We start from the raw sequence: 27,308 nt of genomic DNA, 5'->3' as shown, positions 1-27,308 counted from the left end.
GGATTTGTGGGTTAAAAAGAACAAAGCAAAACAGTCTTCTGGACAGCAGAGGAGGTAGTATCCTTATGATCAGCAGGTTTCAATTAAGGCAAAAAGGTGGAGGGAATGTTTTTTAAAAAGAAGTAATGATGGGGGCTTCCCTGGTGGCGCAGTGGTTGAGAGTCTGTCTGCCGATGCAGGGGACACGGGTTCATGCCCCGGTCCGGGAAGATCCCACATGCCGTGGAGCGGCTGGGCCTGTGAGCCATGGCCGCTGAGCCTGCGCGTCCAGAGCCTGTGCTCCGCAACGGGGGAGGCCACAACAGTGAGAGTCCCGCGTACGGCAAAAAAAAAAAAAAGTAATGATGTATGGACGTTTGCTGATTAGTGCAGGAGTTCCAGAGGGGAGTGGAGGGTTTGGGAGGGAGGAGAAAGAGGTGTGTGGGAGGTATTAGGGACATGTAGATCAGTGTGAGTATGGTGATTAGGGCAGTAATAAGACCAGAGACCCTTGAACTTCAGTTCAGATGAGTGAAGTAACAGATGTACTGCATAATGGAATTAGCCCCCCATCGTCTCTGAGAAGGCAAGCCCCCGGTTCCAGTACTGCTAAATGCTTCCTCGGAGAATATGGCAGCTTATCCCAAAGTCTCAAGGAGTGATATGGCAGTTTTCAGGGAGGGCAGTTTATGCCAAGGTCTGATGATGACTTTTCCAAGGTCACACTGAATAAGTAACAAAGCAAATCTCCTGACACCAAACGTTAGGTCTGCTCACCACTCTGATTTGTTTATTTTAGTCGTAGTGCTCATTTACCTTACTGCCGGCAGAGCTGGATCCATTAGAACATTAGAAAATTAAAATTAAAGAAGAAGAAAAAAACCCCTTTAAACTAGACAATGTTTCCACTTTGGGACCACCCCAGGCTCATACGCTGGTATGTGCAAAAGGGATGAGAACACAGGCCCTGGAGGGCAGTCGTTGTAGCTCAGTAGGGTCTGCATGACCGGAACTGTGTGCTTTACCCTCATGCATGTGCTCTGTCCACAGGGTCATGTAGGCACAACAGCAACCAAGAAGATCGATGTCTACCTCCCCCTGCACTCAAGCCAGGACAGACTGCTGCCAATGACCGTGGTGACAATGGCCAGCGCCAGGGTACAGGATCTGATCGGGCTCATCTGTTGGCAGTACACAAGCGAAGGACGGGAGCCGAAGCTCAAGTAATCCTCCCTCTTTTTGGCTGCTCTAGTCTCTGGCTGTCTCCTGGCCACCCATGCTGCATTCTGGGCCCGGTCAGTCTTTCTAGGCTTTGGCCTGGGAGCCAGACGTCCACACTGATCCAGGTCAGGTTGCTCACCAGATCTTGGGCCTGTGTAACTCAGGCTTATCTCAGAGAGCTTGCTTGCAAACAGACTGATAAATTTGTGAATCCAGACATGAGGAAATGCATTTTAGCAGGATCCAAACCCTTTTATGATGCTTGATGATAAAAGGAGCATGGGCAGTAGTGGAGGGAACCAGTGTTTGTTGAGCACCAGTCATGAGTTGGGCATGGTGCTGGGCACTTCATAGCTGATTTCTCATTTAATTCTCCCGCTTCCTGTGAGGTGAGCATCATGGTCCTCATTTTGCAGAGGAGGAAGCTCAGGATCAGAGAGTTGTTATTTGCTGAAGTTTACACCAGTGGGAGATGACAGAGTCAGAATTTGTTTTCCAGTCTCCTTGATGCCAAGATTATTACTTTATTTCCTTTTGGTCTGAATTACAGTTTTCTTTGTTATCAGTCAGTGACCAATTTTTCTCTCAATTACTAGACTCTATTCCTCATTAAACTATTATATTAAAAGTGTAGTGCTTGAAAGTAGAGTCTCTATATCTGTACATCATAACTTGAACTTTAAAGTGGTTTGCTGCATTAGTTCTCCCATACTTGAATTTCTTACCTGACAGGCATCCTCTCCTAGTTTTATGTGCCCTTCCCAGCAGTAGGGTTTGGGATACAGCTAAATGTAGTGGATGCCTTCATTTTGGAAATGGATTCTCATGGAGGCTTTCTCTTCTCACATTTTGAGTTAGAATGGTCCAGTCTGTTAGATGTGTGTGTGTGTGTTTCCTTTAGGTACATTAAATTTGTACTTAAAATTATTCTTTCAGGTTCTCATTGACATTGCCCTCCACTTTGCCTGAAAAAATTGTGGATATGAAGATAATCCTTATTGCTCCTATGGTAATAGAAAGCCTTTTCAACCAGGATACCATGTAGGCTCAGAAAAGGGTTGAGTCTGCAGCTGTGCTCAAGGCTGAGCTATGGTGTTGTCCCTTTTCAGCGTGAAGTGGAAGCAAGCAAGTGCTAGTTACTTGATGTATGTTGTCTGAGTTAATCCTTAGAACACTGCTTGATGCAGGAACCAAAACCAAGAGAGGCAAAGGAACTTGCCCAGGGTTACACAGCAAGTAATAGGAGTTGAACTGTGACATACATTTTACAGATGAGGAAACTAAAGTGTAGAGAGGCTAAGTAACTTTTCTAAATTTCACAGTAAGTGATAGAACTGGTATTTAAACCCAGGATTTTCTTTTTAATTGAATGAACGATTATTTAACTTCTGTAGTGCTTTACAGTTTCCAGAAGTTTCACACACGTGATTTCATATAATTCCATATCCCTTTTTTCTCCCGTCCCCTATATTGCCCCTCCTTCCCTCTCCCCACTGATAACATTTGTTCTCTGTATCTGTAAGTTTGCTTCTTTTTTGCTTTATTCACTAGTTTGTTGTACTTTTTAGATTCCACGTATAAGTGATAGCATATAGTATTTGCCTTTCTCTGACTTATTTCACTCAGCATAATGCCCTCCAAATCCATCCATGTTGCTGCCAGTGGCACAATTTTACTCTTTTTTACGGCTGAGTAGTATTCCATTGTGCATATATATACCACATCTTCTTTATTCATTCATCTGTTGATGGACACTTAAGTTGTTTCCATGTCTTGGCAGGTGTAAATTGTGCTGCTTTGAACACTGGAGCACATGTATCTTTTCGAATTAGTGTTTTGTTATTTTTCGGATATATACCGAGGAGTGGAATTGCTGGATCATATGGTAGTTCTATTTTTAGGTTTTTGAGAAACCTCCATACTGTTTTCCACAGTGGCTGCACCAAGTTACATTCCCACCAACAGTGTAGGAGGGTTCCCTTTTCTCCACATCCTCGTCAACATTTGTTATTTGTTAAACCCAGGAATTTCTGACTCAAGAGCCCCACTCTTCACTATTACATTATAGTCCTTACCATGGAACCCTGTTATAGGTGATATTAAAATATTTATTGAGTTCATGCTTAGTACAGGCACTGTGCTAGATCTGGAAATACGGGAGTGAAAACGGCAGTTTATGCCATCAAGGAGGTTATTGTCAAAGGTAATAATAATAGGCAATAATAACACAATACACTAGGCAATGATAATACAATACTATAATAATCCAGTACAGTAGCACGCAAAATCCTGAGAAGCTCTGACCCCATACTTGGTGGTGAGACTGGAGTCATGAAAAGCAGCCTTGCTTAAGTGACATCTAAACTGAAACCTGAAGGAGTAGGAAAAGGTGATGCAGAGAAGTTGAGAGGAGGGTGCTCTAAACAGAGGGAAAAGCACGGACTTGTGGTTATGATGACCCTTTAAGTTCATGCTTTAAATTCTGTATTCTGCTTCAAATACATAGTAATGATGAGTATGTTGTTGACATACTTGTATTTTTTTTAATTAAAAAAAATGCTTTTTTTTGCGGTACGCAGGCCTCTCACCGCCGCGGCCTCTCCCGTTGCGGAGCACAGGCTTCGGACGCGCAGGCCCAGCGGCCATGGCCCATGGGCCCAGCCGCTCCACGGCATGTGGGATCTTCCCGGACCGGGGCACGAACCCGTGTCCCCTGCATCGGCAGGCGAACCCTCAAGCACTGCGCCACCAGGGAAGCCCTATACTTGTGTTTTAATAACCAGTTAACCATCCTGTGGACTAGGAACAGAACCAAGTTCAGAAATAGGCAGAGTGTGCTGGGAGTTGATTCTTTTAGAGCATTACTTCTAAAGAAACATGCTGTGAATGAGTTTACCAGTATGTGAAATACTGATTTTTCTCAGGCTTTAGGGCAACTAGGTGGTCTGAGGGTAGTCAGAGCCTCCAGCCATCATTTCTGGGTAGGGAACAGAGTCATCCATCTACCTGTGTGCCGTACAGATGCTGTTATTTTCTGAGTATCCCAAGATGTCAAAAAAAGTGGGAAACACTGCTTGAGGGTATAGGGACCAAAGGAACTTCATGCCTGGATGGGGACTAGAGGAAGTCTCACTGCTGGAAATTAGGAGCTGGGGTGGGATTGTCCTGCCTATGAAAAGAAACTGAACAAAGCTGCCTGGGTCTGTTTCAAGTTGTGTTTCTGGGGTGGCAGGGGAGTAAGATAGAAGTGTGACCAGGACCTGGCCACAATATGACTGGGTTTATGATATCCCTAGTGTCCCTAGTATCACCGAAGGATAGGAACCCTAAGCTGCCAGTGTAAGACCTGGCTCTAGACTGGAGGCCTCTGCTTTGATGAAGATGGAAGACAGTGGCATTAGACAGGGAGGCGTGAGAGAGGAAGAAAGGGAGAGAGAAAAAGAGAGGAAGCATTCCTATTCAAGAAGAGCTAGCAAATTAAAATTCCAAAGCAAACCAGTATAACTAGTACTAAGAAAGAAAGACAATAATCTGGAGAAAAATTCACACCCAACAAAATTATAATAAAGCAATCTGAAAATAAATTTCAAATAAATATATTTAAATTCATCAAAATGATGAAGGAATAACACCCATGGGTAAACTTCTAGGAAATTGTGAAACAAAACTGAGCAGGTGAGAATCAAGAGGTGGATTTAGAAAAGAACCAATTAAAAGTTCTGGAAATATAAAATGCAGTCATGAAAGTTAAAAAAAAAAAAAGTATGTTGGATAAGCTTTAGACTGGGCCCAGTTAAAGAGGAAATGAATTGAAAGATAGTACTAATGAATTCAACTCAGGATGCAACACAAAGATACAAAGAGATACAAAGAAGGAAAGGTAAGTTAAGAGACACGGGGGAAAGATAGAGAGCCTCCCATATGTGAAGCAAAGAATAGAGGGAACAGCAGGGAAACAATATTTGAAGAGCTAATGCCAGAGAATTTCGCGGAATTGAAGGCAGATAAAAATGAGTCTCCATATTAAAAGCACATACAAATTAAGTGGTGCAAGGATACACTTTGCAACAAATGATGCTGGGCAGTTGGACATCCATAAGCCAAAAAAATAAACTACAACCTAAACCACGTGCCTTGTATAAAATTAACTCAAAGTGAAATTGCAACTTAAATGTAAAACCATAGAACTTTTAGAAGAAAACAAAGGAAAACGTCTTTGGGATCGAGGGCTAGATGAAGAGTTCTTATACATGACACTAAAAGCATGATCCACAGTAGAAAAAAAAAAAGATAAATTGGACTTCATCAAAATTAAAAACTTTGTTTTACAAAAGATCCTTGGGGCTTCCCTGGTGGTGCAGTGGTTAAGAATCCACCTGCCAATGCAGGGGACACAGGTTCGAGCCCTGGTCTGGGAAGATCCCACATGCTGTGGAGCAGCTAAGCCCATGTGCCACAACTACTGAGCCTGCACTCTAGAGCCCACGAGCCACAAATACTGAGCCCGTGTGCCACAAATACTGAAGCCCGTGCGCACCTGAAGCCCGTGCTCCGCAACAAGAGAAGCTACTGTAATGAGAAGCCTGCGCACCTCAACGAAGAGTAGCTCCCGCTCGCCACAACTAGAGAAAGCCCACGCACAGCAAGGAAGACCCAACACAGCCAAAGATAAATAAATTAAATAATTTTTTTTAAAATCTTTTTTTAATTAGAAAAAAGAAAAAAAGAATCTTATTTCCTCCTCAGTCCAAAAGCTGTCAAGCAGACATTCTGCCGTCTCCTTTCCCATGGGTCAGAGTCTTCAGCTCCACCTGGCAAAAGGGGGTTGGGGAAGCGGGTGGCAGTGAGTCAAACAGTAGAATTTAAGGCAAAAACAACATCAATAGGGATATTTTGGTAAACTACGTAATGAAAAAAGGAATAGCCCACCAAGATAATATAATAATTCTGACTGTGTATGCATCTAGCAACATAGTCTCAGAATATTTTAAGGTAATTTTAAGGAGCATCCTTGACTGATCCACAGTCAGAACAGGAAATTTCAATACCTGCTATCAGAAACTGATAAAGCAGACCAAAAATTAGTAAGGCTAAGGAAGATTCAAACAATTTAATTACCAATTCTGAACCCCCCAAATAGAGATTATTTCTTGTACTAGTTTGTAAACCTTTGAAGTTGAGTGTATCTTATTAAGATTTATATTCCTGAGTGTACCTAGCATGCTGACATTTTAAAACAGTTGCTCTGTAAGTATATGTTGAATTACAAAATTACGTTGACTCCAAAGAAGCCATGGTCTTTTGAAATTTTTTTGCACCTCTTATGTGATAGTGGATTTCTCAGTTCTGTTTGATATAAGACAGTCTATAAAGTAAATACCTGGGATCTCTTCCTGTCAGGAAGTGAAGTACAGATTTATTTTCTTTCTAGCTTGTTTGTACTTAAGTGTTGGAATAGATCCTTACTTGATCTTTTCCAGTCGGTTGGCCCTGTGGAAGAGCTCTTCATTCACAGCGGGGCAAATTGCTAGATGAATGAGAGAGCATTCCTTTATTTTCAAGAAAATTATTTATTTGAGAAGGTTGTTCTCCTGTCTCTGTGCCTTGAAAAATGTCTATGGAAGTAGGCTGTGGCCTCTGGGAAAGAATGGAGAATTGGCTGGAATTCTTGGCTTCCTTGACTCTTACACTTGTTAATTCTTGAGCAGGATTGAAGTATGGTATTTAAGATAATTTCCTGCTTATTTTGGTGCACTGATTTTGGGGGAAACTAAAATCTATTTGGAAGAAGCTAAATGAAATCATTTCAGTCTCTAGGTAGTTGAATATGTAAATTTTGACTTTGTTACTTAGATTTATGTTTACTGAATGTTGACCAGAAAATGTGCCCTATAAAATTTATGCTTAGAGATCTATCTGTATTTGGGAGGCCTACTGTATAATAATGTTTTATAAATATTCTACAGATTCTGGAAAAATTATTCTCTATAGGTTACAGAATTCAATATATACTTATTAAATCAGCATTTTTAATTACTATTATGTTCTTAACAGTTTTTGACTATTTTTGGTCCATGAATGATTCAGAGAAATGAATTAAGTTTCCTGTGTGTGTATGTGATTTTTCTCCTGAGATTTCAGTGGTTTCCACTCTCTCTCTCTCTCTCTCTCTTTCTCTCTCTCTCTCTCTCTCTATATATATATATATATATATCAGTGAACAGAAAGATTCATGCATTTCTTATCTTTATGTACCTTTTTCAATGTAAAACAGTCCGATTTGTTTTATTGTATTGTGCCCTGCCTTTTTCTTTATTTCAGTAACAATGAGCTATTTTTTCCACTGTTCTTCTTTGTACTTCTCCAGTGTATCTTTGTTCAACCTTTTACCTTTGCCATTTTGTTTTAGCTATGTTGAATACCTTTGTGAGGTTTTTCCTTTTTGGCCCAGTCAAGTCACTGTCTTTTCATAGGGAAGTTTATCTTACTAACATTTATTATAACTACTGACATGTTAGTTTCATGTTAGTCTACTTTTTTTTTTTTAATTATTAATTTATTTTGGCTGTGTTGGGTCTTCATTTCTGTGCAAGGGCTTTCTCTGGTTGTGGCAAGTGGGGGCCACTCTTCATCGCGGTGCGTGGGCCTATCACTATCGTGGCCTCTCTTGTTGCGGAGCACAGGCTCCAGCCGCGCAGGCTCAGTAGTTGTGGCTCACGGGCCCAGTCGCTCCGCAGCATGTGGGATCTTCCCAGACCAGGGCTCGAACCCGTGTCCCCTGCATTAGCAGGCAGATTCTCAATCACTGCACCACCAGGGAAGCCCAGTCTACTTGTTTTAAGCTTTGTTTTTTATGCTTTCTTTATTTTCTATTTCGAATTTTTTTACAGTTCTAAGCCGGTTACCTTTAAATCTCTTTAATAGACTTTATTTTTTAGGGCAGTTTTAGATTTACAGAAAAATTGCCCAGAAATTATAAAGTTCCCACATTATCTCCTTCCTGCCTCTCATTTTTCCCTATTAGTGGCATCTTGCACTAGTATGGTACATTTGTTACAGTTGTTGAACATATGCTGATACATTATGATTAAAGTCAGCAGTTTACATTAGGTACACTTTGTGTATTGTACAATTCTAATTATTGTATCATACAGAATGGTTTCACCAGCCTAAAAATGCCCTGTGTTCTATTTATTCATCCCACTCCTCTCACCTCTGGCAACCACTCATCTTTTTACTGTCTCTGTAGTTTTGCATTTTCCATAATGTAGGCTACTTGGAATCATTCCATATGTAGCCTTTTCAGACTGGCTTCTTTCACTTAGCAGTATGTGTTTAAGGTTCCTTCATGTCTTTTTCTGGCTTGATAGCTCATATTTCATATGGTGACTCATACTCCATTCTATGGATATACCACAGTTTTTCCATTCACCTACTGAAGGATAGCTTGGTTGCTTCTACTTTTTTTTTTAAACATCTTTATTGGAGTATAATTGCTTTACAATGGTGTGTTAGTTTCTGCTGTATAACAAAGTGAATCAGCTATACATATACATATATCGTCATATCTCCTCCCTCTTGCATCTCCCTTCCACCCTCCCTATCCCACCCCTCTAGATGGTCACAAAGCACCGAGCTGATCACCCTGTGCTACGCAGCTGCTTCCCACTAGCTATCTATTTTACATTTGGTAGTATATATATGTCCATGCCAGTCTCTAACTTTGTCCCAGCTTACCCTTCCCCCTCTGCGTGTCCTCAGGTCCATTTTCTATGTCTGCATCTTTATTCCTGTCCTGCCCTTAGATTCTTTCGAACCTTTTTTTTTTTTTTTTAGATTCCATATATATATGTTAGCATACGGTATTTGTTTTTCTCTTTCTGACTTACTTCACTCTGTATGACAGACTCTAGGTCCATCCACCTCACTACAAATAACTCAATTTCATTTCTTTTTATGGCTGAGTCATATTCCATTGTATATATGTGCCACATCTTCTTTATCCATTCATCTGTTGATGGACACTTAGGTTGCTTCCATGTCCTGGCTGTTGTAAATAGTGCTGCAAAGAACATTGTGGTACATGACTCTTTTTGAATTATGGTTTTCTCAGGGTATATGCCCAGTAGTGGGATTGCTGGGTCGTATGGTAGTTCTATTTTTAGTTTTTTAAGGAACCTCCATACTGTTCTCCATAGTGGCTGTATCAATTTACATGCCCACCAACGGTGCAAGAGGGTTCCCTTTTCTCCACACCCGCTGCAGCATTTACTGTTTGTAGATTTTTTGATGATGGCCATTCTGGCCATTCTGACTGGTGTGAGGTGATATCTCATTGTAGTTTTGATTTACATTTCTCTAATGATTAGTGATGTTGAGCATTTTTTCATGTGTTTGTTGGCAATCTGTATATCTTCTTTAGAGAAATGTCTATTTAGATCTTCTGCCCATTTTTGGATTGGGTTGTTTGTTTTTTTGATATTGAGCTGCATGAGCTGCTTGTCACTGTTGGAGATTAATCCTTTGTAGGTTGCTTCATTTGCAAATAGTTTCTCCCATTCTGAGGGTTGTCTTTTCTCTTGTTTATGGTTTCCTATGCTGTGCAAATCTTTGAAGTTTCATTAGGTCCCATTTGTTTATTTTTGTTTTTAATTTCCATTTCTCTAGGAGGTGGGTCAAAAAGGATCTTGCTATGATTTATGTCATAGAGTGTTGTGCTAGATGTTCTCCTCTAAGAGTTTTATAGTGTCTGGCCTTACATTTAGGTCTTTAATCCATTTTGAGTTTATTTTTGTGTATGGTGTTAGGGAGTGATCTAATTTCATTCTTTTACGTGTAGCTGTCCAGTTTTCCCAGCACCACTTATTGAAGAAGCTGTCTTTTCTCCATTGTATAGTCTTGCCTCCTTTATCAAGAATAAGGTGACCATATGTGTGTGGGTTTATCTATGGGCTTTCTATCCTGTCCATTGATTTATTTCTGTTTTTGTACCAGTACCATACTGTCTTCATTAATGTAGTGTTGTAGTATAGTCTTAAGTCAGGGAGCCTGATTCCTTCAGCTCCGTTTTTCTTTCTCAAGATTGCTATGGTTATTCGGGGTCTTTTGTGTTTCCAGAGAAATTGTGAAATGTTTTCTTCTAGTTCTGTGAAAAATGCCATTGGTAGTTTGATAGGGATTGTGTTGAATCTGTAGATTGCTTTGGGTAGTATAGTCATTTTCACAGTGTTGATTCTTCCAATCCAAGAACATGGTATATCTCTCCATCTGTTTGTATCATCTTTAATTTCTTTCATCAGTGTTTTGTAGTTTTCTGCATACAGGTGTTTTGTCTCCTTAGGTAGGTTTATTCCTAGGTATTTTATTCTTTTTGTTGCATTGGTAAATGGAACCATTTCCTTAATTTCTCTTTCACATTTTTCATCCTTAATGTATAGGAATGCAAGAGATTTCTGTGCATTAATTTTGTATCCTGCTATTTTACCAGATTCATTGATTAGCTCTAGTAGTTTTCTGGTAGCATCTTTGGGATTCTCTATGTATAGTATCATGTCATCTGCAAACAGTGACAGCTTTACTTCTTTTCTGATTTGGATTCCTTTTATTTCCTTTTCTTCTCTGATTGCTGTGGCTAAAACTTCCAAAACTATGTTGAATAAGCGTGGTGAGAGTGTGCAGCCTTGTCTTGTTCCTGATCTTAGTGGAAATGGTTTCAGTTTTCCACCACTGAGAACGATGTTGGCTGTGGGTCTGTCATATATGGCCTTTATTATGTTGAGGTAAGTTCCCTCTGTGCCTACTTTCTGCAGGATTTTTATCATAAATGGGTGTTGAATTTTGTTGAAAGCTTTTTCTGCATCTATTGAGATGATCATATGGTTTTCCTACTTCAGTTTGTTAATATGGTGTATCACATTGATTGATTTGCATATATTGAAGAATCCTTGCATTCCTGGGATAAACCCCACCTGTTCATGGTGTATGATCCTTTTAATGTGATGTTGGATTCTGTTTGCTAGTATTTTGTTGAGGAGCTTTGCATCTATGTTTATCAGTGATATTGGCCTGTAGTTTTCTTTCTTTGTCACATCTTTGTCTCGTTTTGGTATCAGGGTGAAGGTGGCCTCATAGAATGAGTTTGGGAGTGTTCCTCCCTCTGCTATATTATGGAAGAGTTTGAGAAGGATAGGTGTTAGCTCTTCTCTAAATGTTTGATAGAATTCACCTGTGAATCCATCTGGTCCTGGGCTTTTGTTTGTTGGAAGATTTTTAATCACAGTCTCAATTTTCAGTGCTTGTGATTGGTCTGTTTATATTTTCTATTTCTTCCTGGTTTAGTCTCAGAGGGTTGTGCTTTTCTAAGAATTCGTCCATTTTATTGGCATAGAGTTGCTTGTAGTAAATCTCTCATGATCCTTTGTATTTCTGCAGTGTCAGTTATTCTTTTTCATTTCTAATTCTATTGATTTGAGTGTTCTCCCTTTTTCTCTTGATGAGTCAATCAAGCAGTTTATCAATTTTGTTTATCTTCTCAAAGAACCAGCTTTTAGTTTTATTGATCTTTGCTATTGTTTCCTTCATTTCTTTTTCATTTATTTCTGATCTGATCTTTATGATTTCTTTGCTTCTGCTAACTTTGGGGGGGTTTTTTTGTTCTTCTTTCTCTGATTGCTTTAAGTGTAAGGTTAGGTTGTTTATTTGAGATGTTTCTTATTTCTTTAGGTAGGATTGTATTGCTATAAACTTCCCTCTTAGAACTGCTTTTGCTGCATCCCATAGGTTTTGGGTCATCGTGTTTTCATTGTCATTTGTTTCTAGGTATTTTTTGGTTTCCTCTTTGATTTCTTCAGTGATCTCTTGGTTATTAAGTAGTGTATTGTTTAGCCTCCATGTGTTTGTATTTTTTACAGATTTTTTCCTGTAATTGATATCTAGTCTCACAGCATTGTGGTCAGAAAAGATACTTGATATGATTTCAGTTTTCTTACATTTACCAAGGCTTGGTTTGTGACCCAAGGTATGATCTATCTTGGAGAACGTTCCATGAGCACTTGAGAAGAAAGTGTATTCTGTTGTTTTTGGATGGGATGTCCTATAAATATCAATTAAGTCCATCTTGTTTAATGTATCATTTAAAGCTTGTGTTTCCTTATTTATTTTCATTTTGGATGATCTGTCCATTGGTGAAAGTGGGGTGTTAAAGTCCCCTCCTATGATTGTGTTACTGTCAGTTTCCCCTTTTATGGCTGTTAGCATTTGCCTTATGTATTGAGGTGCTCCTATGTTGGGTGCACAAATATTTACAGTTGTTATATCTTCTTCTTGGATTGATCCCTTGATCATTATGTAATGTCCTTCTTTGTCTCTTGTAATAGTCTTTATTTTAAAATCTATTTTGTCTGACACGAGAATTGCTACTCCAGCTTTCTGTTTGATTTCCATTTGCATGGCATATCTTTTTCCATCCCCTCACTTTCAGTCTATATGTGACCCTAGGTCTGAAGTGGGTCTCTTGTAGACAGCATATATATGGGTCTTGTTTTTGTACCCATTCAGCCAGTCTGTGTCTTTTGGTTGGAGCATTTAATCCATTTACATTTAAGGTAGTTATCGATATGTATGTTCCTATTACCATTTTCTTAATTGTTTTGGGTTTGTTATTGTAGGTCTTTTCCTTCTCTTGTGTTTACTGCCTAGAAAAGTTCCTTTAGCATTTGTTGTAAAGCTGCTTTGGTGGTGCTGAATTCTCTTAGCTTTTGCTTGTCTGTAAACATTTTAATTTCCTCATTGAATCTGAATGAGATCCTTGCTGGGTAGGGTAATCTTTGTTGTAGGCTTTTCCCTTTCATCACTTTAAATGTGTCCTGCCACTTCCTTCTGGCTTGCAGAGTTTCTGCTGAAAGATCAGCTGTTAACCTTATGGGCATTCCCTTGTATGTTATTTGTTGTTTTTCCCTTGCTGCTTTTATTATTTTTTTCTTTGTGTTTAATTTTCAGTAGTTTGGTTAATATGTGTCTTGGTATGTTTTTCCTAGGGTTTATCCTGTATGGCACTCTCTGTCCTTCCTGGAGTTGGGTGACTTTCCTTTTCCATGTTAGGGAAGTTTTCAACTATAATCTCTTCAAATATTTTCTCAGACCCTTTCTTTTTCTCTTCTTCTCTGGGACCCCTATAATTCAAATGTTGGTGCGTTTAACGTTGTCCCTGAGGTCTCTAAGACTGTCCTCAAATCTTTTCATTCTTTTTTCTTTATTTTGCTCTGCAGTAGTTATTTCCACTGTTTTATCTTCCAGGTCACTTATCCGTTCTTCAGCCTCAGTTATTCTGCTATGGATTCCTTCTAGAAAAATTTTAATTTCATTTATTGTGTTGTTCATCATGGTTTGTTCACTTTTTAGTTCTTCTAGGTCCTTGTTAAACGTTTCTTGTATTTTGTCCATTCTGTTTCCAAGATTTTGGATCATCTTTACTATCATTACTCTGAATTCTTTTTCAGGTAGACTGCCTATTTCCTTTTCATTTGTTTGGTCTGGTGGGTTTTTACCTTGCTTCTTCACCTGCTGTGTGTTTCTCCATCTTCTTATTTTGCTTAACTTACTGTGTTTGGGGTCTCTTTTTCGCAGGCTGCACGTTCGTAGTTTCCGTTGTTTTTGGTGTCTGCTCATGTTTTTATTTTCTTAACAGCGTTTTTGGCAGAGCTGAAGTTTTCAATGTTAATGAACTCCAGCTTACCAATTTTTTTACATAGATTGTGCTTTTGGTGTTACAGCTAAAAAGTCATCACCAAACCTAAGGTTACCTACTTTTTCTCCTATGTTAATTTCTAGAAGTGTCATAGTTTTGTGCTTTACATTTAGGTTTCTGATCCATTTAGAGTTAATTTTTGTGAAACGTGTAAGGTCTGTGTCTAGATTTCTTTCTGTTTTTTTCTTTTTTTTTTCTTCTTAATACCCAGTTGAGAAAACCATCCTTTCTCCATTGAGTTGTCTTTGCTCCTTTGTCAAAGATCAGTTGACTATATTTGTGTGCATCTATTTCTGACCTGTAACATTTTTTAAAACATTCCTTAATTTATATTTCTCCACCAGATTCAAGAGTGAAACACTATCTTTTTAGGATCACCCATTTGTAAAAGAGAAAAAAATAAAATTCAGTGAGGTTTTACCCTGTCAAGAACTTGAGATGGGAGGTATGCACTTTTTTTTGACAGAAAACCACATTTATTTTACTTCATAGATAATTTAAGGGATTTTTAAGAATAATTTTGACTAGTCCTAATTTTTTTTAATAAATTTTTATTTATTTTTATTTTTTTGGCTGCATTGGGTCTTCGTTGCTGCACGCGGGCTTTCTCTAGTTGCAGTGAGCGGGGGCTACTCTTCATTCTGGTGTGCGGGCTTCTCATTGAGAGGGCTTCTCTTGTTGTGGAGCACAGACTCTAGGTGCACAGGCTTCAGTAGTTGTGGCACGAGGGCTTAGTAGTTGTGGCGCACGGCCTTAGTTGCTCTGCCGCGTTTGGGATCTTCCCGGACCAGGGCTCGAACCCTTGTCCCGTGCCTTGGCAGGCGGATTCTTAACCACTGTGCCACCAGGGAAGCCCTGACTAGTCCTAATTTTTATGCAGAGATATCAGTCATGTGTTATGACTCCATTGTACACTAGAGTAGCCATTCCTTGCTGCCTTCTTTTCAGGCGTCCCTTAGACATTCAACATATTTCACTGGTCTCTTATTTACTGTTGCTCTTCATTAGGCTACTGACAGGTGAAATACTGATACTAAAAACCTGAAGAATTTTGCTGTGTTATACAAAGCTGGTGTAGTATACTTTGGAGATTATCGCAGTGCTCAGTGAGTGGAAGTTTATGGCTATAGAGCAGTGCTGTCCAAATGAAATGCAGTGCAATCATTTCACACCTGTTAGAATGACTATCATCAAAAAGACAAGATACAACAAGTGTTGGCGAGGACGTGGAGAAAACGGAACCCGTGTGCACTGTTGGTAGGAATGAAAATTGATACAGGCACTATGGAAAACAGTATGGAGGTTCCTTAATAAATTAAAAATAGAACTGCCATATGATCCAGCAATCCCACTTCTGGGTATGTATCCATAGGAAATGCAAACAGGATCACAAAGAGATACCTGCACTCCCAAGTTCATTGCAGCATTATTCACGATAGCCAAGATATGGAAACAACCTAACTGTTCATGTATGGATGAATGGATAAAGATGATAATGGTGTATATATACACACAATGGAATATTACTCAGCCATGAGAAAGAAGGAAATCCTGCTATTTTCAACAACATAGATGGACCTTGAGGACATGATGCTAAGTAAGATAAGTTAGACAGGGAAAGACAAATACTGTATGATATCATTAATATGTGGAATCTAAAAAAGCGGACACATAGAAACAGAGATTAGAATGGTGGTTACCAGGGCCTAGGGTGTGGGGGAAATGGGGAGATGTTGGTCAGAGGTTATAAACTTTCAGTTATAAGTTCTTGGGATCAGAGTACAGCACATTTGAAAAGTTGCTTAGGTTGCCAAATGTTCTCACCATGATGGAGGTATTGACTAATATTACTTGGTAGTAATCATTTGGTGATACATAAGTGTATCGTATCAACACCTTAAACCTATACAATGCTATATGTGAATTATATTTTAATAAAGCTGGAAAAAATGTATAATACAAGCTACAAATGTAAGCCACATTTACAATTTTAAGTTTTCTAGTAATCACATATTTAAACATTTCCAAAAAGCAAGTGAAATTAATTTTCATAATATATTTTATTTAACCCATTATATCCTAAATATTATCACTTCAACATGTAATTGATATAAAAATTATTAATGAGATTTTTAATGTTCTTTTTTTTTTTGGTCACGTATTAAAATCCAGTGTTTATTTGCTATTTACAGCACATCTCAATTCAGACTAGCCACATTTCAAGGACTCAGTAGCCACATGTTTGGAAAGTGCAGCTGTAGAGTATGCCAACACATGATATAGCCATGCAGTGGATTTCACTGTGGATTCACTTCATTCTCATAGAGCCCTTGGGAAACTTGGTGGACCGCCTAGATAGTTGAGGTTTATCTCATTCAGTATCGAGGTTTCTTTATTTTTGTAACATTTCATAGAAGCTCACTAACGTGTTAACATTTTCCTCTGCCTTCTTAATCAGTATGTAACACAGTGGTTAAGAGTGTGGGATTCAAAGTCATAGTCTAGGTTTGCATTCTGGCACTAACCATTAGGGTGATCTTGGATGAATTACTTCAGCCCATGTATTCCATTTTTCTCATGTGTAAAATGAGGCTAGAAACTTCCGTCAGGTGGTTATGAAAATAAAATGAGAAAATACATGGCACGTGCTCAGTAAATGTTTGTTTCTGTTGCTGCTAAATACTGTGACCCCAGCAGCTACTACTGCAATGAATACTTGTATTAGTTCAGCAATAGTAGCATAATTTAGCCCTTTCTTGATGAGTCAATTAATGGTACCATGCTATGATACAGTGATGCCCTTGTGGGCTTATGAAAGTATATAGGAACTTTTGACTTTACATTATACGTTTTCTGACAACTTAGCAATTTGAATTCTTTATACTCCCCACACCGCCACCCCCACCCCACCCCCCCCCTTTTTTTTTTTTTTGCTGTCTGCATGCCTGCCACTGTCTACTCTCCTTCCATTTCTAGGTTGCTGCTTCTAATTTATACTCCTTAGAGTCTTCATTGAGAACCGTTTACCTAAATAATACAGCCTAAGGCGCCCTTCCCATCTGACCCCCAGCTATGCTCCCGTACATTCTAACGCATCGCATTCTTTAACTGGCAGCTTCTTGACACGCACCATGTCTGCTTTTGCTGTTTCCTTAGAAATGCCTTTCTCACTCTTCTTTTGATATCCTGCTTAATCTCAAAGACTTAAGTCCCTCATCATTTCTTCATTCAGCAAATATTTATGGAGTTCCAGGCCCTGGGTATCGAGGATAAAATGGAGAACAAGAGAAATGCAATTGCTGCTCTCAAAAAATTTACAGTTTGGTGGGGAAGAAGAAATTATCAAGTGTAATAGCACTTTGTAACTGGCTCATTTCACTTATCGTTTGTATTCATTCATGCATTCAGTAAATATTTATTGAGTGTTTGCTATGTACCAGGCATTTTGCTGGGTGTACAGTGGTGAGGGGAACAAGACATAGTTTCTCTTTCATGAATTCTACAACCTGGTGAGGGAAATGGGCAAATAATTAAGCCAAATAATGTTTGCTTAGAAGCTGAGTTAAGTGCTCTGCAGGGAAGGAATGCCATTTGTGAGAGCCTCACCTGGGAACCAGGGAGGAATTCCCTCAGAAAGTGATGCCAGGGGCATTTGGCAAGGGAAGGCTCCTGGCAGATGGAACTGTGTGGCAGTGATGCTGTGGCAGGAGGAAGCATGCTGTGGTCAGGGAACTTGAAGACATAGCAATAGAAACTGTCCTAAAAGGAGCTCAGACAGAACAATATAAAGGTCTTGCTTCTACCTAAAAATTAGTGGACATTTTCTCCCTAAAACTTTACCAGGAAATTTAGATTTAACTGTTCCTGTCTGAGGTTGCTGTGGCTTGACAAACGTTATGATGTTATTTATCAGTTCTACTTGCATTTATGGGGGGGTGTGTTTTAGAGAAAAGGAGATCCTGGGAGTCTTAAAAATCTTTTCTCTGACTTCAAAGAGATGAACTTCTGAGCTGCAACCATCAGGATCTTTCTCTTGCTAATGCCTGACACACTCTTAATATTGCTTGTCACCAAAATAAGCAGCAGAGCTCATGTAATGAGCATTCTGGACATTTCAGAATCATGCATTCTTTTATTTTTTATGTAAAAAAACAATAAGCATTAATCTGTCTTGTGTTCATACTTTAGTGTGTGTTTTGCATTTTCCGAAGATAAGAATGAACATGTCAGATCACATTTGGTAGAAATCTGGGATGCTTCCTGGAATGCTCCTGAATTTTCATATATGAATTAAATACCATCTATTTATGGGCTATAGGCTTCTGTCTCTTCATAAAAGCCATACTGGCCTTTGAACATAAAATGAATATTGGTCAACAATTCAATGCAATAAATTTTTCTAATGAAGAAATTTAGCTTTATTTGTTGAAATATGAATAAGGGAAATTCAGTTAATTGTACTCATTAAAGCTTTGGAGATCTATATATCTCCCCCAAAAGGATCTCTCTTTGGCAGCAGGCTCCATTTTGCATCCACTCATTTCTTAAACTTCCAGTCCTCTTACAAGCTCCATGGTACCTAAAAGGGCCTGCTCCTTCCATGCCAACCCAACTCTAAAATTAAGCCTCTTCTTGTGGATCCAGTTGTCGTGTACTTGTTTGTTACCGTTTTGATCATTCTTCTCTCTCTGGTAGTGACTCACAAACAGGACTTTTAGGTTTCTCTGTCTCATTGCTATCCACCATGCTTCTGTTAGGTAGTTAATTCTGCTTCTGTGTAATCAGAAGCTTAAAAGTGGTAGAAGAAATTTTGGCAAAATGAGAATCCTTCTTCATGCCAGGCACTGTGCAGTTAATTATGTCATTTAATCCTTATAAGACCCTTATGCAGTAGTTATGGTTATTTCTTCCATAATTCCAGAACCTAGTAGAGAAAATGAGCACACTTCCCAATCAGACAGGCCATGCTCAGAGTCTCTAGGACAAATGATTTTCTCTGTGTAGTGGGGTGAGAGATTTCCCAGACTTCTTTGTACTGTTCCATATTTCTAAATTGTCTACAATAAGAATGTATTAATATTATACTTATCAAAAATTTAATTAAATATTTTATAAAGAAAGGAAAATGAAAGTTATATATACATATTATGGGACATCTGGAAAGTATAGAAATTTAGAAAGAAAAAAGTGCTCATTGCTTTAATGTAAATATAATCTTTATGAACTTTTTGGTCCCTTTTCTTCTAGTCTTTTTATATGTATGTAATTGAACGTTTTTATATAGTTGTAATAATTTCTTATTGTTGTCTCCATAAAAAACTGAGATGCCAGTACTCATATATTGGTGAACTGAAAGAATGCCTCTTTCATTTTCACTTTTTCCTGGGCCTTCTTCCCTTGTCTTGAATTGCTATCTCTGATACATGTGCACTGCCTTGAAAGCCCCATTTGGCTAACAGGTATCAATGTTGACAAGCCGGAAAAAGAAAAAGAAAAGCTTATTACTTCTCCTCTTCTCGTTAACACACACATCATTAATACCCTCTATGTTTTTTTCATGGGTAGGGTGATTCAGTCTACACATTCATATATTCATTCATTCAACAAATATTTGTTCTAAATGCCAGCCATTTTACTCTTCAGTGAGGATGCAGAGATAGTAGAAGTATCCCTGCTCTTTAGGAGAACATAGATGCATAAATAAGAAAAAGAGCAGCGTGGTAAGTTATATGCAGAAATATCAGCCAAGTTCTGTAAGAACACAGAGGAGAATCACTTGGATTCTCCTAGAGATCCAAACGATTCTCCTAAAGAAGTCAAGGAAAGCCTTTCATGGGTAAGAAAATGGAGCTCAGATAGATTTGGTTACATAACTGGTTCATGGTTGTGTTGGCATTAAAACCAGATCTCACTGCAAAACCCGTCTTCCTTCCAACAAACTGTCATGAAGAGGCACTCCGTTTTTGTTGTTTTGGAAGCTCTAGGTGTCTATATTTGGCAAATTCCTGAGTCAGGGACCACAGCTGCCCCTTTTTTCTCTCCCCATTTCAAAATGCCACCAATTTCTGATTTGATCAAAGAGTAATGGAAGAGAAGTAAGGAAACCTGAGTTCTCTGAAAACCAGCTTTGCCACCATTTAACTAGGTGATCATGGGCACCTTATTCCTCTTTTCTAGGTGTCTATTCCCCATTTGTAAAAGTGAGGAGATTGAAATAAATCTCTCTAAGCTTCTGATTTTTTATAAATAATATGTCGTGGTTTCCTTCTCCTTTTTAGCATATGTAGCATTTCCATACGATTGTAGGTTCCCAAGGGCCTTGGGAAATCTTGATACACTATGGCTTAGGCAGAGGAGTAGATGGTAGTCAGGAGTGAGGGCTCTTGACTGCCTGGGTTTGAATCTCAGCTCTGTAATTTACATGCTGTTTAATCTTGCATGTAAGATGAACCTCATTGAGCCTTAGTTTTGTAATTTGTAAAATAGAAATAATAAGAAAGGACTCACAGAGCTGATGGGAAGATGCAGTGAGCTTATGTGTCTAAACCACTGTGCACAGTGTCTGGCATGTGGTACTCAATAAATGTAGCTAATGATACTAATGGCTGTTTTACTAGTACTAATTTGAAGTCCTGAAGCAGTTTTAGAAGTCAGAATATCACAGTAGCTTCTTTCATTAATGATTCCCCTGTAAAGGCACAAAGGAACCAATATCCATGCATAGAATATGGAATTTTAGTCATTTTTTTTCCCCTTAGTTGTTCAATTAAGGGTTGATAGGGGGTGGAGCACTGTTTACTGCTAAACTTTACTGAGGACCCAGAAACATAGAGTGGATTATTCACTCTTTTCCTTGCTGTGTTCCCAGTGCTCAGGACAGGCCACAGCACAGTGTAAGCACCTTACAAATGTTTTTTGAATGAATAAATGATATCACACTTTATATTTAAGAACTGGAGGGAATAATAGCACTTGGCACATTGAGTCTTTTGGCTTTCAGAGCTTAGGCTATGACATTTGCTGAGTTTGTTTGGAGGAGATTTGGGGGCGTCCTGTGACAATCAAAGCAGGATTCTTCTGATGCCACTGTTTGGCTTTCTGCTTTGATCAATAGACTTATTATTTGCCCTTGAAACCTCTGTGGTGCTAGGGATTCACAGACATTCCTCAGGATGATTTACACGGCAGTAAATAATCTGTGCTGTCCATTGCTTGCTTCATCAGTGTCTGCCCTGCTCATAAAATTGCAGAGGCTCAGTGGCCCCAAGGCTGGAGCGCGGTGGACATGTTCACTCCAGTTACAGATGTTTGCACATAGAACATGTCGCTCACTTTCATTGTTGCTTTGTTGCTCTAATATGCATCCACAATTTGTCTTTAAGGGTTGACCTAACTATACATGTTATTTTCCATCTGACTTTTTTATAGTTACTACCATTTATTTTTTTACCTCTGTTATATGCTAGGCACTACATATATTATCTCATCAAAACTTCAAAACCCCCTCTAGGTGACTGTACCCTTTCTGTAGAATTGGAATCTGAAGGGAACGAAGTGTATTCTCTGAAATCACGTAGTCCATGAGCAATGGGGCTTAGGTTGAACTCAAGTCCCTTTGGACAGAAAGCCCTTAGCTACTACACCATGATATTTTCCTCATCTAAAGGGCTTTCTTCTCCTTCTACAAGTGTTTTGTGTTGAAGTTGGTAACCTTTTGCAAAGATTGGTAAGTTTCCCATACCATTCAGAGATGAATTTTAAGTTTCTTAACAGCATTGCAAATACATGCAATTTATAGTGACAAACATAGACAGATTACTTTCTTGTTATCCATCCATTTAGTAAATTTACAGGTCCCATTAATTTAAATCTGTCCTTATTACCTATTTTATATAATAAATATCTCTTAGTCGTGACAGACTGAGTATAGATCACCTGAAGTAGGCTCTCTCTCAATAAGCAGAGTTGCAGCTAAAGATTTGTGAATTAATTGGGAAAATTGCAAATCAGGTAGTCAGTGAAATAATTCATTGTCACATCCAATCAATAAACTTTGTAAATCAACTCATTTAATTCAAAAAATGATCTATATAGATCAAGCAACCAATTAAACAATTAGCATACACTTTGCAATTAATTAATTTAACCATCAATCATATAATTAAAACTCCAAATTTAAGCCACAGAATTTAGAGTCCTACCTCCTTGTGAACTATTAGGTTCATACTTCTGAATGCTAGCAGATTTGCAGTTTCACAATTCAACTTTGGTGCAGGGTATTTTAAAGTGTTTAAGTTGATTTCAGTTTTAAATTTTCTTTTTGTTAGTATAGTTTCCCACCCTTTTTCAGCAAACTGACTTTTTATGTCCCCCAAAGGAGAAGGAGTGTTAATTCTAAATTGGGCAAAGCTGGAATCTGGGAGTACTGACTGGACGTTCTGGGGCAGTGAGACAAGTCCAGGAGTAGTTGAGAAGGCTAGGTATCTGCGTCAGGATGAATTGCATCATTTGCTTTTACTCTGTTAAGTGTCCTTGGTGTTTGGAATCAGATCCTGCCAAGTGAACCTGATATTCTTCAGAGAAAGGAGAACTGTAAAGATTGTCTTGGTTACCTTGAGTTCTTCTGATCTAGAGCATAGATATTTTCTTAATCCTGAACATAAATCACAGGCCTCTGATTCCCTCCAAATAATTTTTTCTTCCTTTATAGTTTAGTCTCTCTTTTATGATATTTATTTTATTTACATTTATAAATATTATAGCTAATGTAGTGCTTACTTTTTCCCTCTGCTATACTCTAAGCTTCCTTTGAGGGCTGATACTCAATGTCATCTTTGATCAAAGGGGTTAAGTTCTGGGTCTTATCTATTAACAGGTGCTCAGTAAATATTTGTTGAAAGAATAGAGCAGTATAAATGTTCTCCTTTCACACTGTTTTTCTCCCCCTTTGCGGTGCCATGTGTTTTCTCTTTATCAAATGAAGTAAGGTTTGGGAGATCTAACTGTATCACCAGGCTTTGGGGTAAAAAACAGTAGTGTCCCAGTTTGCTCTACACCATAGCTTCTGGTCTCTGCATCCCTCCCTCACCTTGGTGTTCACTTACCTTTTTGGTTTTTCTTACAGTGACAATGTCAGTGCCTACTGCCTGCATATTGCCGAGGATGATGGGGAGGTTGACACAGATTTCCCCCCACTGGATTCCAACGAGCCCATCCATAAGTTTGGCTTCAGTACTTTGGCCTTGGTTGAAAAGTATTCATCTCCTGGTCTGACATCCAAAGAGTCGCTCTTTGTTCGAATGTAAGTATTGACTCTGTTACTTATCTCAGTATCTCACCTCTACCTTCTAGTACTTTGGATTTGATTTTGGCTTTGTTCATCAAATGAATGATATTTGGTATCTGGAGAGTCAACATGTAATGATTACTTTCAGAGAGACGTTGGGGACATCATTTGCATTGTATTCTGTGCCTCTGCACCTGGATTAAATGCAGACTGCTTTGCAGTAGCAAATTCTATTAGGGATATCTTGAATGTCATGTCTAGGAACCAGACCTCTGGAAATACTGGGGTACTTTGGGGCCTATGAAGGACAAATTTGGGGTTTCCCTCTTTCTCATTAAGGAATCCAAACTGAAAATGTGCATTGCAGCCACTTCTCTTTTGTGACTTAAAATACTTCTTTTTCTCTCCAACTTTGTTCAAATCAAATTTGATTTTTCTTAGTTGCCTTCCATTAGACTGAGCAGAGGTTCTTAATCTTTCCTGTGCCTTTGGTAGTCAGGTAAAGCCTACAGAAGCCCTTCTCAGAAAAGTGTTTGTAAATGCAGAGAGTAAAATTCACAGGAGTACGAAAGAATTCCATTATATTTAAATAGTTATCAAATTATTAAACAAATTTGTGATATAGTAATATGTACTGACTTTATTAATACATTAAATGACAAGATCCAGAGGCAGGTCTAACAGTAACTTCTGACGTCTCTTGTTTCAAAGTAGTGGTAAGTGTAAATGATATTTGAGAAATCTGCAACAATTGTAATGTGCTATGATGGTATCTGTGGTTTCTGTTCATGACAGAGTCACCAGTACTGCTCATATGACTGTGGTTTGTTGACTGCATTCATAATTCAAGGAGATGCTAAATATCAGTTAGAAGTTAGTTAAAATAAAAATGTAGTTTTTGTCCATTCACATCTGTAGAGCACCTGAGTCTTACACATATGTCCTGGTTGTTAGGGGAAAACCTGCAGCGTTTTCTCAGCTTAAGGTCTTCTAACAGAGGCCGTGACAGTCCCACTCCTGGCCATCTCCTGGGAGCAATAGTGATCCCTTTGGCACCCCCTGCTGTTAGTAACCAGCAAATTCACTGTCCAGAAGAGGGATTGCTTTAGAGGACCTTCCCCCATCTTTTAAAAACATATTGCCTTTGTTTCAGGTTTTTACTAAAAATAGGATTATGTTACCTATGATATATGAGTATTTTGGGTGTTTCTACCCTTGACCAAAGAAAGAAATCTGTGTGCCTGGGAGTGAGCAGGGGGTGGCTCCTCAAGCTTTATTATTGTCATTTCATCCCTACCCTGAAATCATGTTTGGTGTATATAACATCACATATTTTCCTTCTTTTTACATTTCAGAGGCACTGAAACAACAACTTTAAAGAATATTAAAGTAATTTAAAAGTTTTCCAATGATTCCTCCATCCCAGTATAATTATTTTCATTTCTGTATAATCATTTCCACATGTATTTATATACAGTTTCAGTTCTAGTGTACATATTGTGTTATTTTTACTTAACATTATATTACAAGTATTTTGATATCTGTTTTTAATTCCTACAATCTGCATTTATTATGTAATGTCTCAGACCTTAGGTAAAAACCTGCAGCTGCTTTTCTAACAAACTATCGATCAGCAAAAACAAAGGGGCTACAGAAACCCTCATGTTTATGCTTTTCCTTTCTGGACTTCACGCAAAGACAGTTCTGTGTAAATGTACAGTTGACTCTGATTTGGAAATCTGAAAATCAGTTCATCCTTGTTATAAAAAATTTTTTACAATTGTAATTATATTAATGTTCATATTATATAAAATAACTCATTTAATAAAGTAGTACTTGAATTTTTCAAAAAAATCTAGACAGAGACAGCCCCTGTTTTCATGGAGCTTACTGTCTAGTTGGGGGAGAGTTGTCAAACAGATCATTCAACTGTGATGAGCAATACAACAGAAAACTCTATGGGGTGATATGGATGCCTGTCAGAGGATGTTAAGATTGTTTCCTTGTTTTGGTTTTAACAAGTGATTCTATAATGATAGTCCTTATCTATATCCCTTTTGTTTCTGTTGAATAACTTCCTTAGGATAATTCCCTGTGAATAGGATTATTGATCAGGGTAGAAACATCTTCAGATTCTCGCTTTGTATTGACATATATAGCCTTCTGAAGAGGTATCTATTACAGTGCTACAAATAAAATTCATAAAACCATCTTTTCAGTCTTACCATTACAAGGTGTCATTAGAAGTTTTTTATTTTTACTTTAAAAGATGTATATAGGGACTTCCCTGGTGGCGCAGTGGTTAAGAGTCCACCTGCCGATTCAGGGGACACGGGTTCGTGCCCCGGTCTGGGAGGATCCCACGTGTCGCGGAGCGGCTGGGCCGGTGAGCCATGGCCGCTGGGCCTGCGCATCCGGAGTCTGTGCTCTGCAATGGGAGGGGCCGCAGCAGTAGGAGGCCCGCGTACCGCAAAAAAAAAAAAAAAAAGATGTATATAATGAAATGTCAGTAGTTTCGGCTTGAAATTCTATTGTTTATTAATAAATCACTAGAAGAATTGTTCTCATTAGCACATAATTTTTACTACATGAATATTAACATATGATCATAGCAATCTTTTGATCTGAAAGTCCTTTTTCAAACAAGAGCTTTAAAATCAGTGATTTTCAGTAGAATGAGGTTGGGGGTGGTTTGGGCATACCTTCCTAGGAGAAGCATCTAAGGCTACACAGTGTCTCACTGTGAACCCTACCTTCCAGAGAATGGGAAGAGAGAATGGGAAAACAATGCTTTAAACCTGATACTTTTTTTTTTTCCTGAATTACTCCCATCCCTGCACTCTCACTCCCAAACACACACACCACAGTCAATCCGTTTTTTATTCTGAAGTCCAGGAGTTTATTCAACATGTCTGGAGTGTTTCTGAAAACACAAGGTCAAGTAAAATCTTTATATGTGAGCATTTAGAACAAATGTCAATACATTTTCTCTTTCTTCTTTTTCTCAGTTGTCTGATGAAATAGTACAAATTACTGACCATTTGCCCTGTGTATGTTTTTTTGGTTCAACAACCTCCCATTCACCTTTCTGGTCTAAATTCCAAGTTAGAAAAATGTCTCCTGCAAATGCAGGACAGAGCAGACCTTTAGGAGTCTCCAGGGACATATCCAAAGTTTCAGAGAGTGAAGTGCCAGCAAAAGAAGTGAAACCATTGCTCCTTCTCTTCATTCCCTCCCTTTCCTCTTTGCATCTCTCTCCCAGTGGAGAATGGGCAGGAAGTGGCTGCATAGACACTGCACTGAACCAGGAAGAAGGAGCTAGGTTTGACAATGGAAAGTGAATTAGTATTTACTAAGGGCCAACTATGTATATGTTATTTCATTTAATCTGAAAATAGCCCAGTTTTTATTATGACCATTTTAGAGACATGAAAACTGAGGCTGGGAAGTACTGCTCTCAGGCCTGGACTTGACCCCATGCCTAACTTCAAAGTCCGTTTTTTCCCCAACACCCTGCTGATGGTTGGGATGTGGGTAGGGGAATCAAGTATTGGTCTAGTCATTCAAGTGAATCCCACCGTCTTAAGGCCAAAGTTCAAGAGCATGGTGACCCCTGGAGCCAGACTTCTTGGGTACCGATTCTGACCTTGCCCTTACTAGTGTGTGTGAAATCTCAGATGAATTACTTGATTTTTCTACGGCTCAGTTAAATGAGGGTAGTAATAATACATCTCTCATAGAGCTGTTGTGAGGATTGGATGTGTTAATATGTGCAAAGCATTTAGAACAGTGCCTAGCCTAAATAAGCATTATCTAAGTAAGTGTTTGCTGCAATTGTTGTTATTATTAATAAAAATCCTCTGAGGGCAAGAACTGGATCATTAGTGCCCCACGGCACCCAGCATAGCTCCATTACTGTGGTGGTAATGGAGTAAATAGAGGGATTGAGTAAAGGCTGAATTGGAATAACTTTTGCTGAACACGGACAGGGGTGGACATTGGAGATCTGCAGACATCCTCTGTGGTAGACATCCTTTAAGACAGGGGTCCCCAACCCCCGGGCTGCAGACTGGTACC

At 38.8% G+C, this 27,308-nt stretch overlaps 1 protein-coding gene across 3 annotated transcripts in view; it reads left to right on the top strand.

Moving 5' to 3' along the window:
• Positions 1 to 27,308, top strand: part of MAPKAP1 (MAPK associated protein 1) — a 229,787-nt gene that overhangs the window by 98,558 nt on the left and 103,921 nt on the right. For all 3 annotated transcript variants that reach the window (XM_065878524.1, XM_065878526.1, XM_065878525.1), the window contains 2 exons: positions 1,030 to 1,202; positions 23,070 to 23,246. In XM_065878524.1, the coding sequence (XP_065734596.1) occupies positions 1,030 to 1,202; positions 23,070 to 23,246 (350 nt within the window). The remainder of the gene's footprint in view (positions 1 to 1,029; positions 1,203 to 23,069; positions 23,247 to 27,308) is intronic.

The sequence above is a fragment of the Phocoena phocoena genome, chromosome 6, assembly GCF_963924675.1.
Source record: "Phocoena phocoena chromosome 6, mPhoPho1.1, whole genome shotgun sequence".
In the NCBI taxonomy this organism is placed as follows: domain Eukaryota; kingdom Metazoa; phylum Chordata; class Mammalia; order Artiodactyla; family Phocoenidae; genus Phocoena; species Phocoena phocoena.
This window is presented reverse-complemented; position numbering and strand designations above follow the sequence as displayed.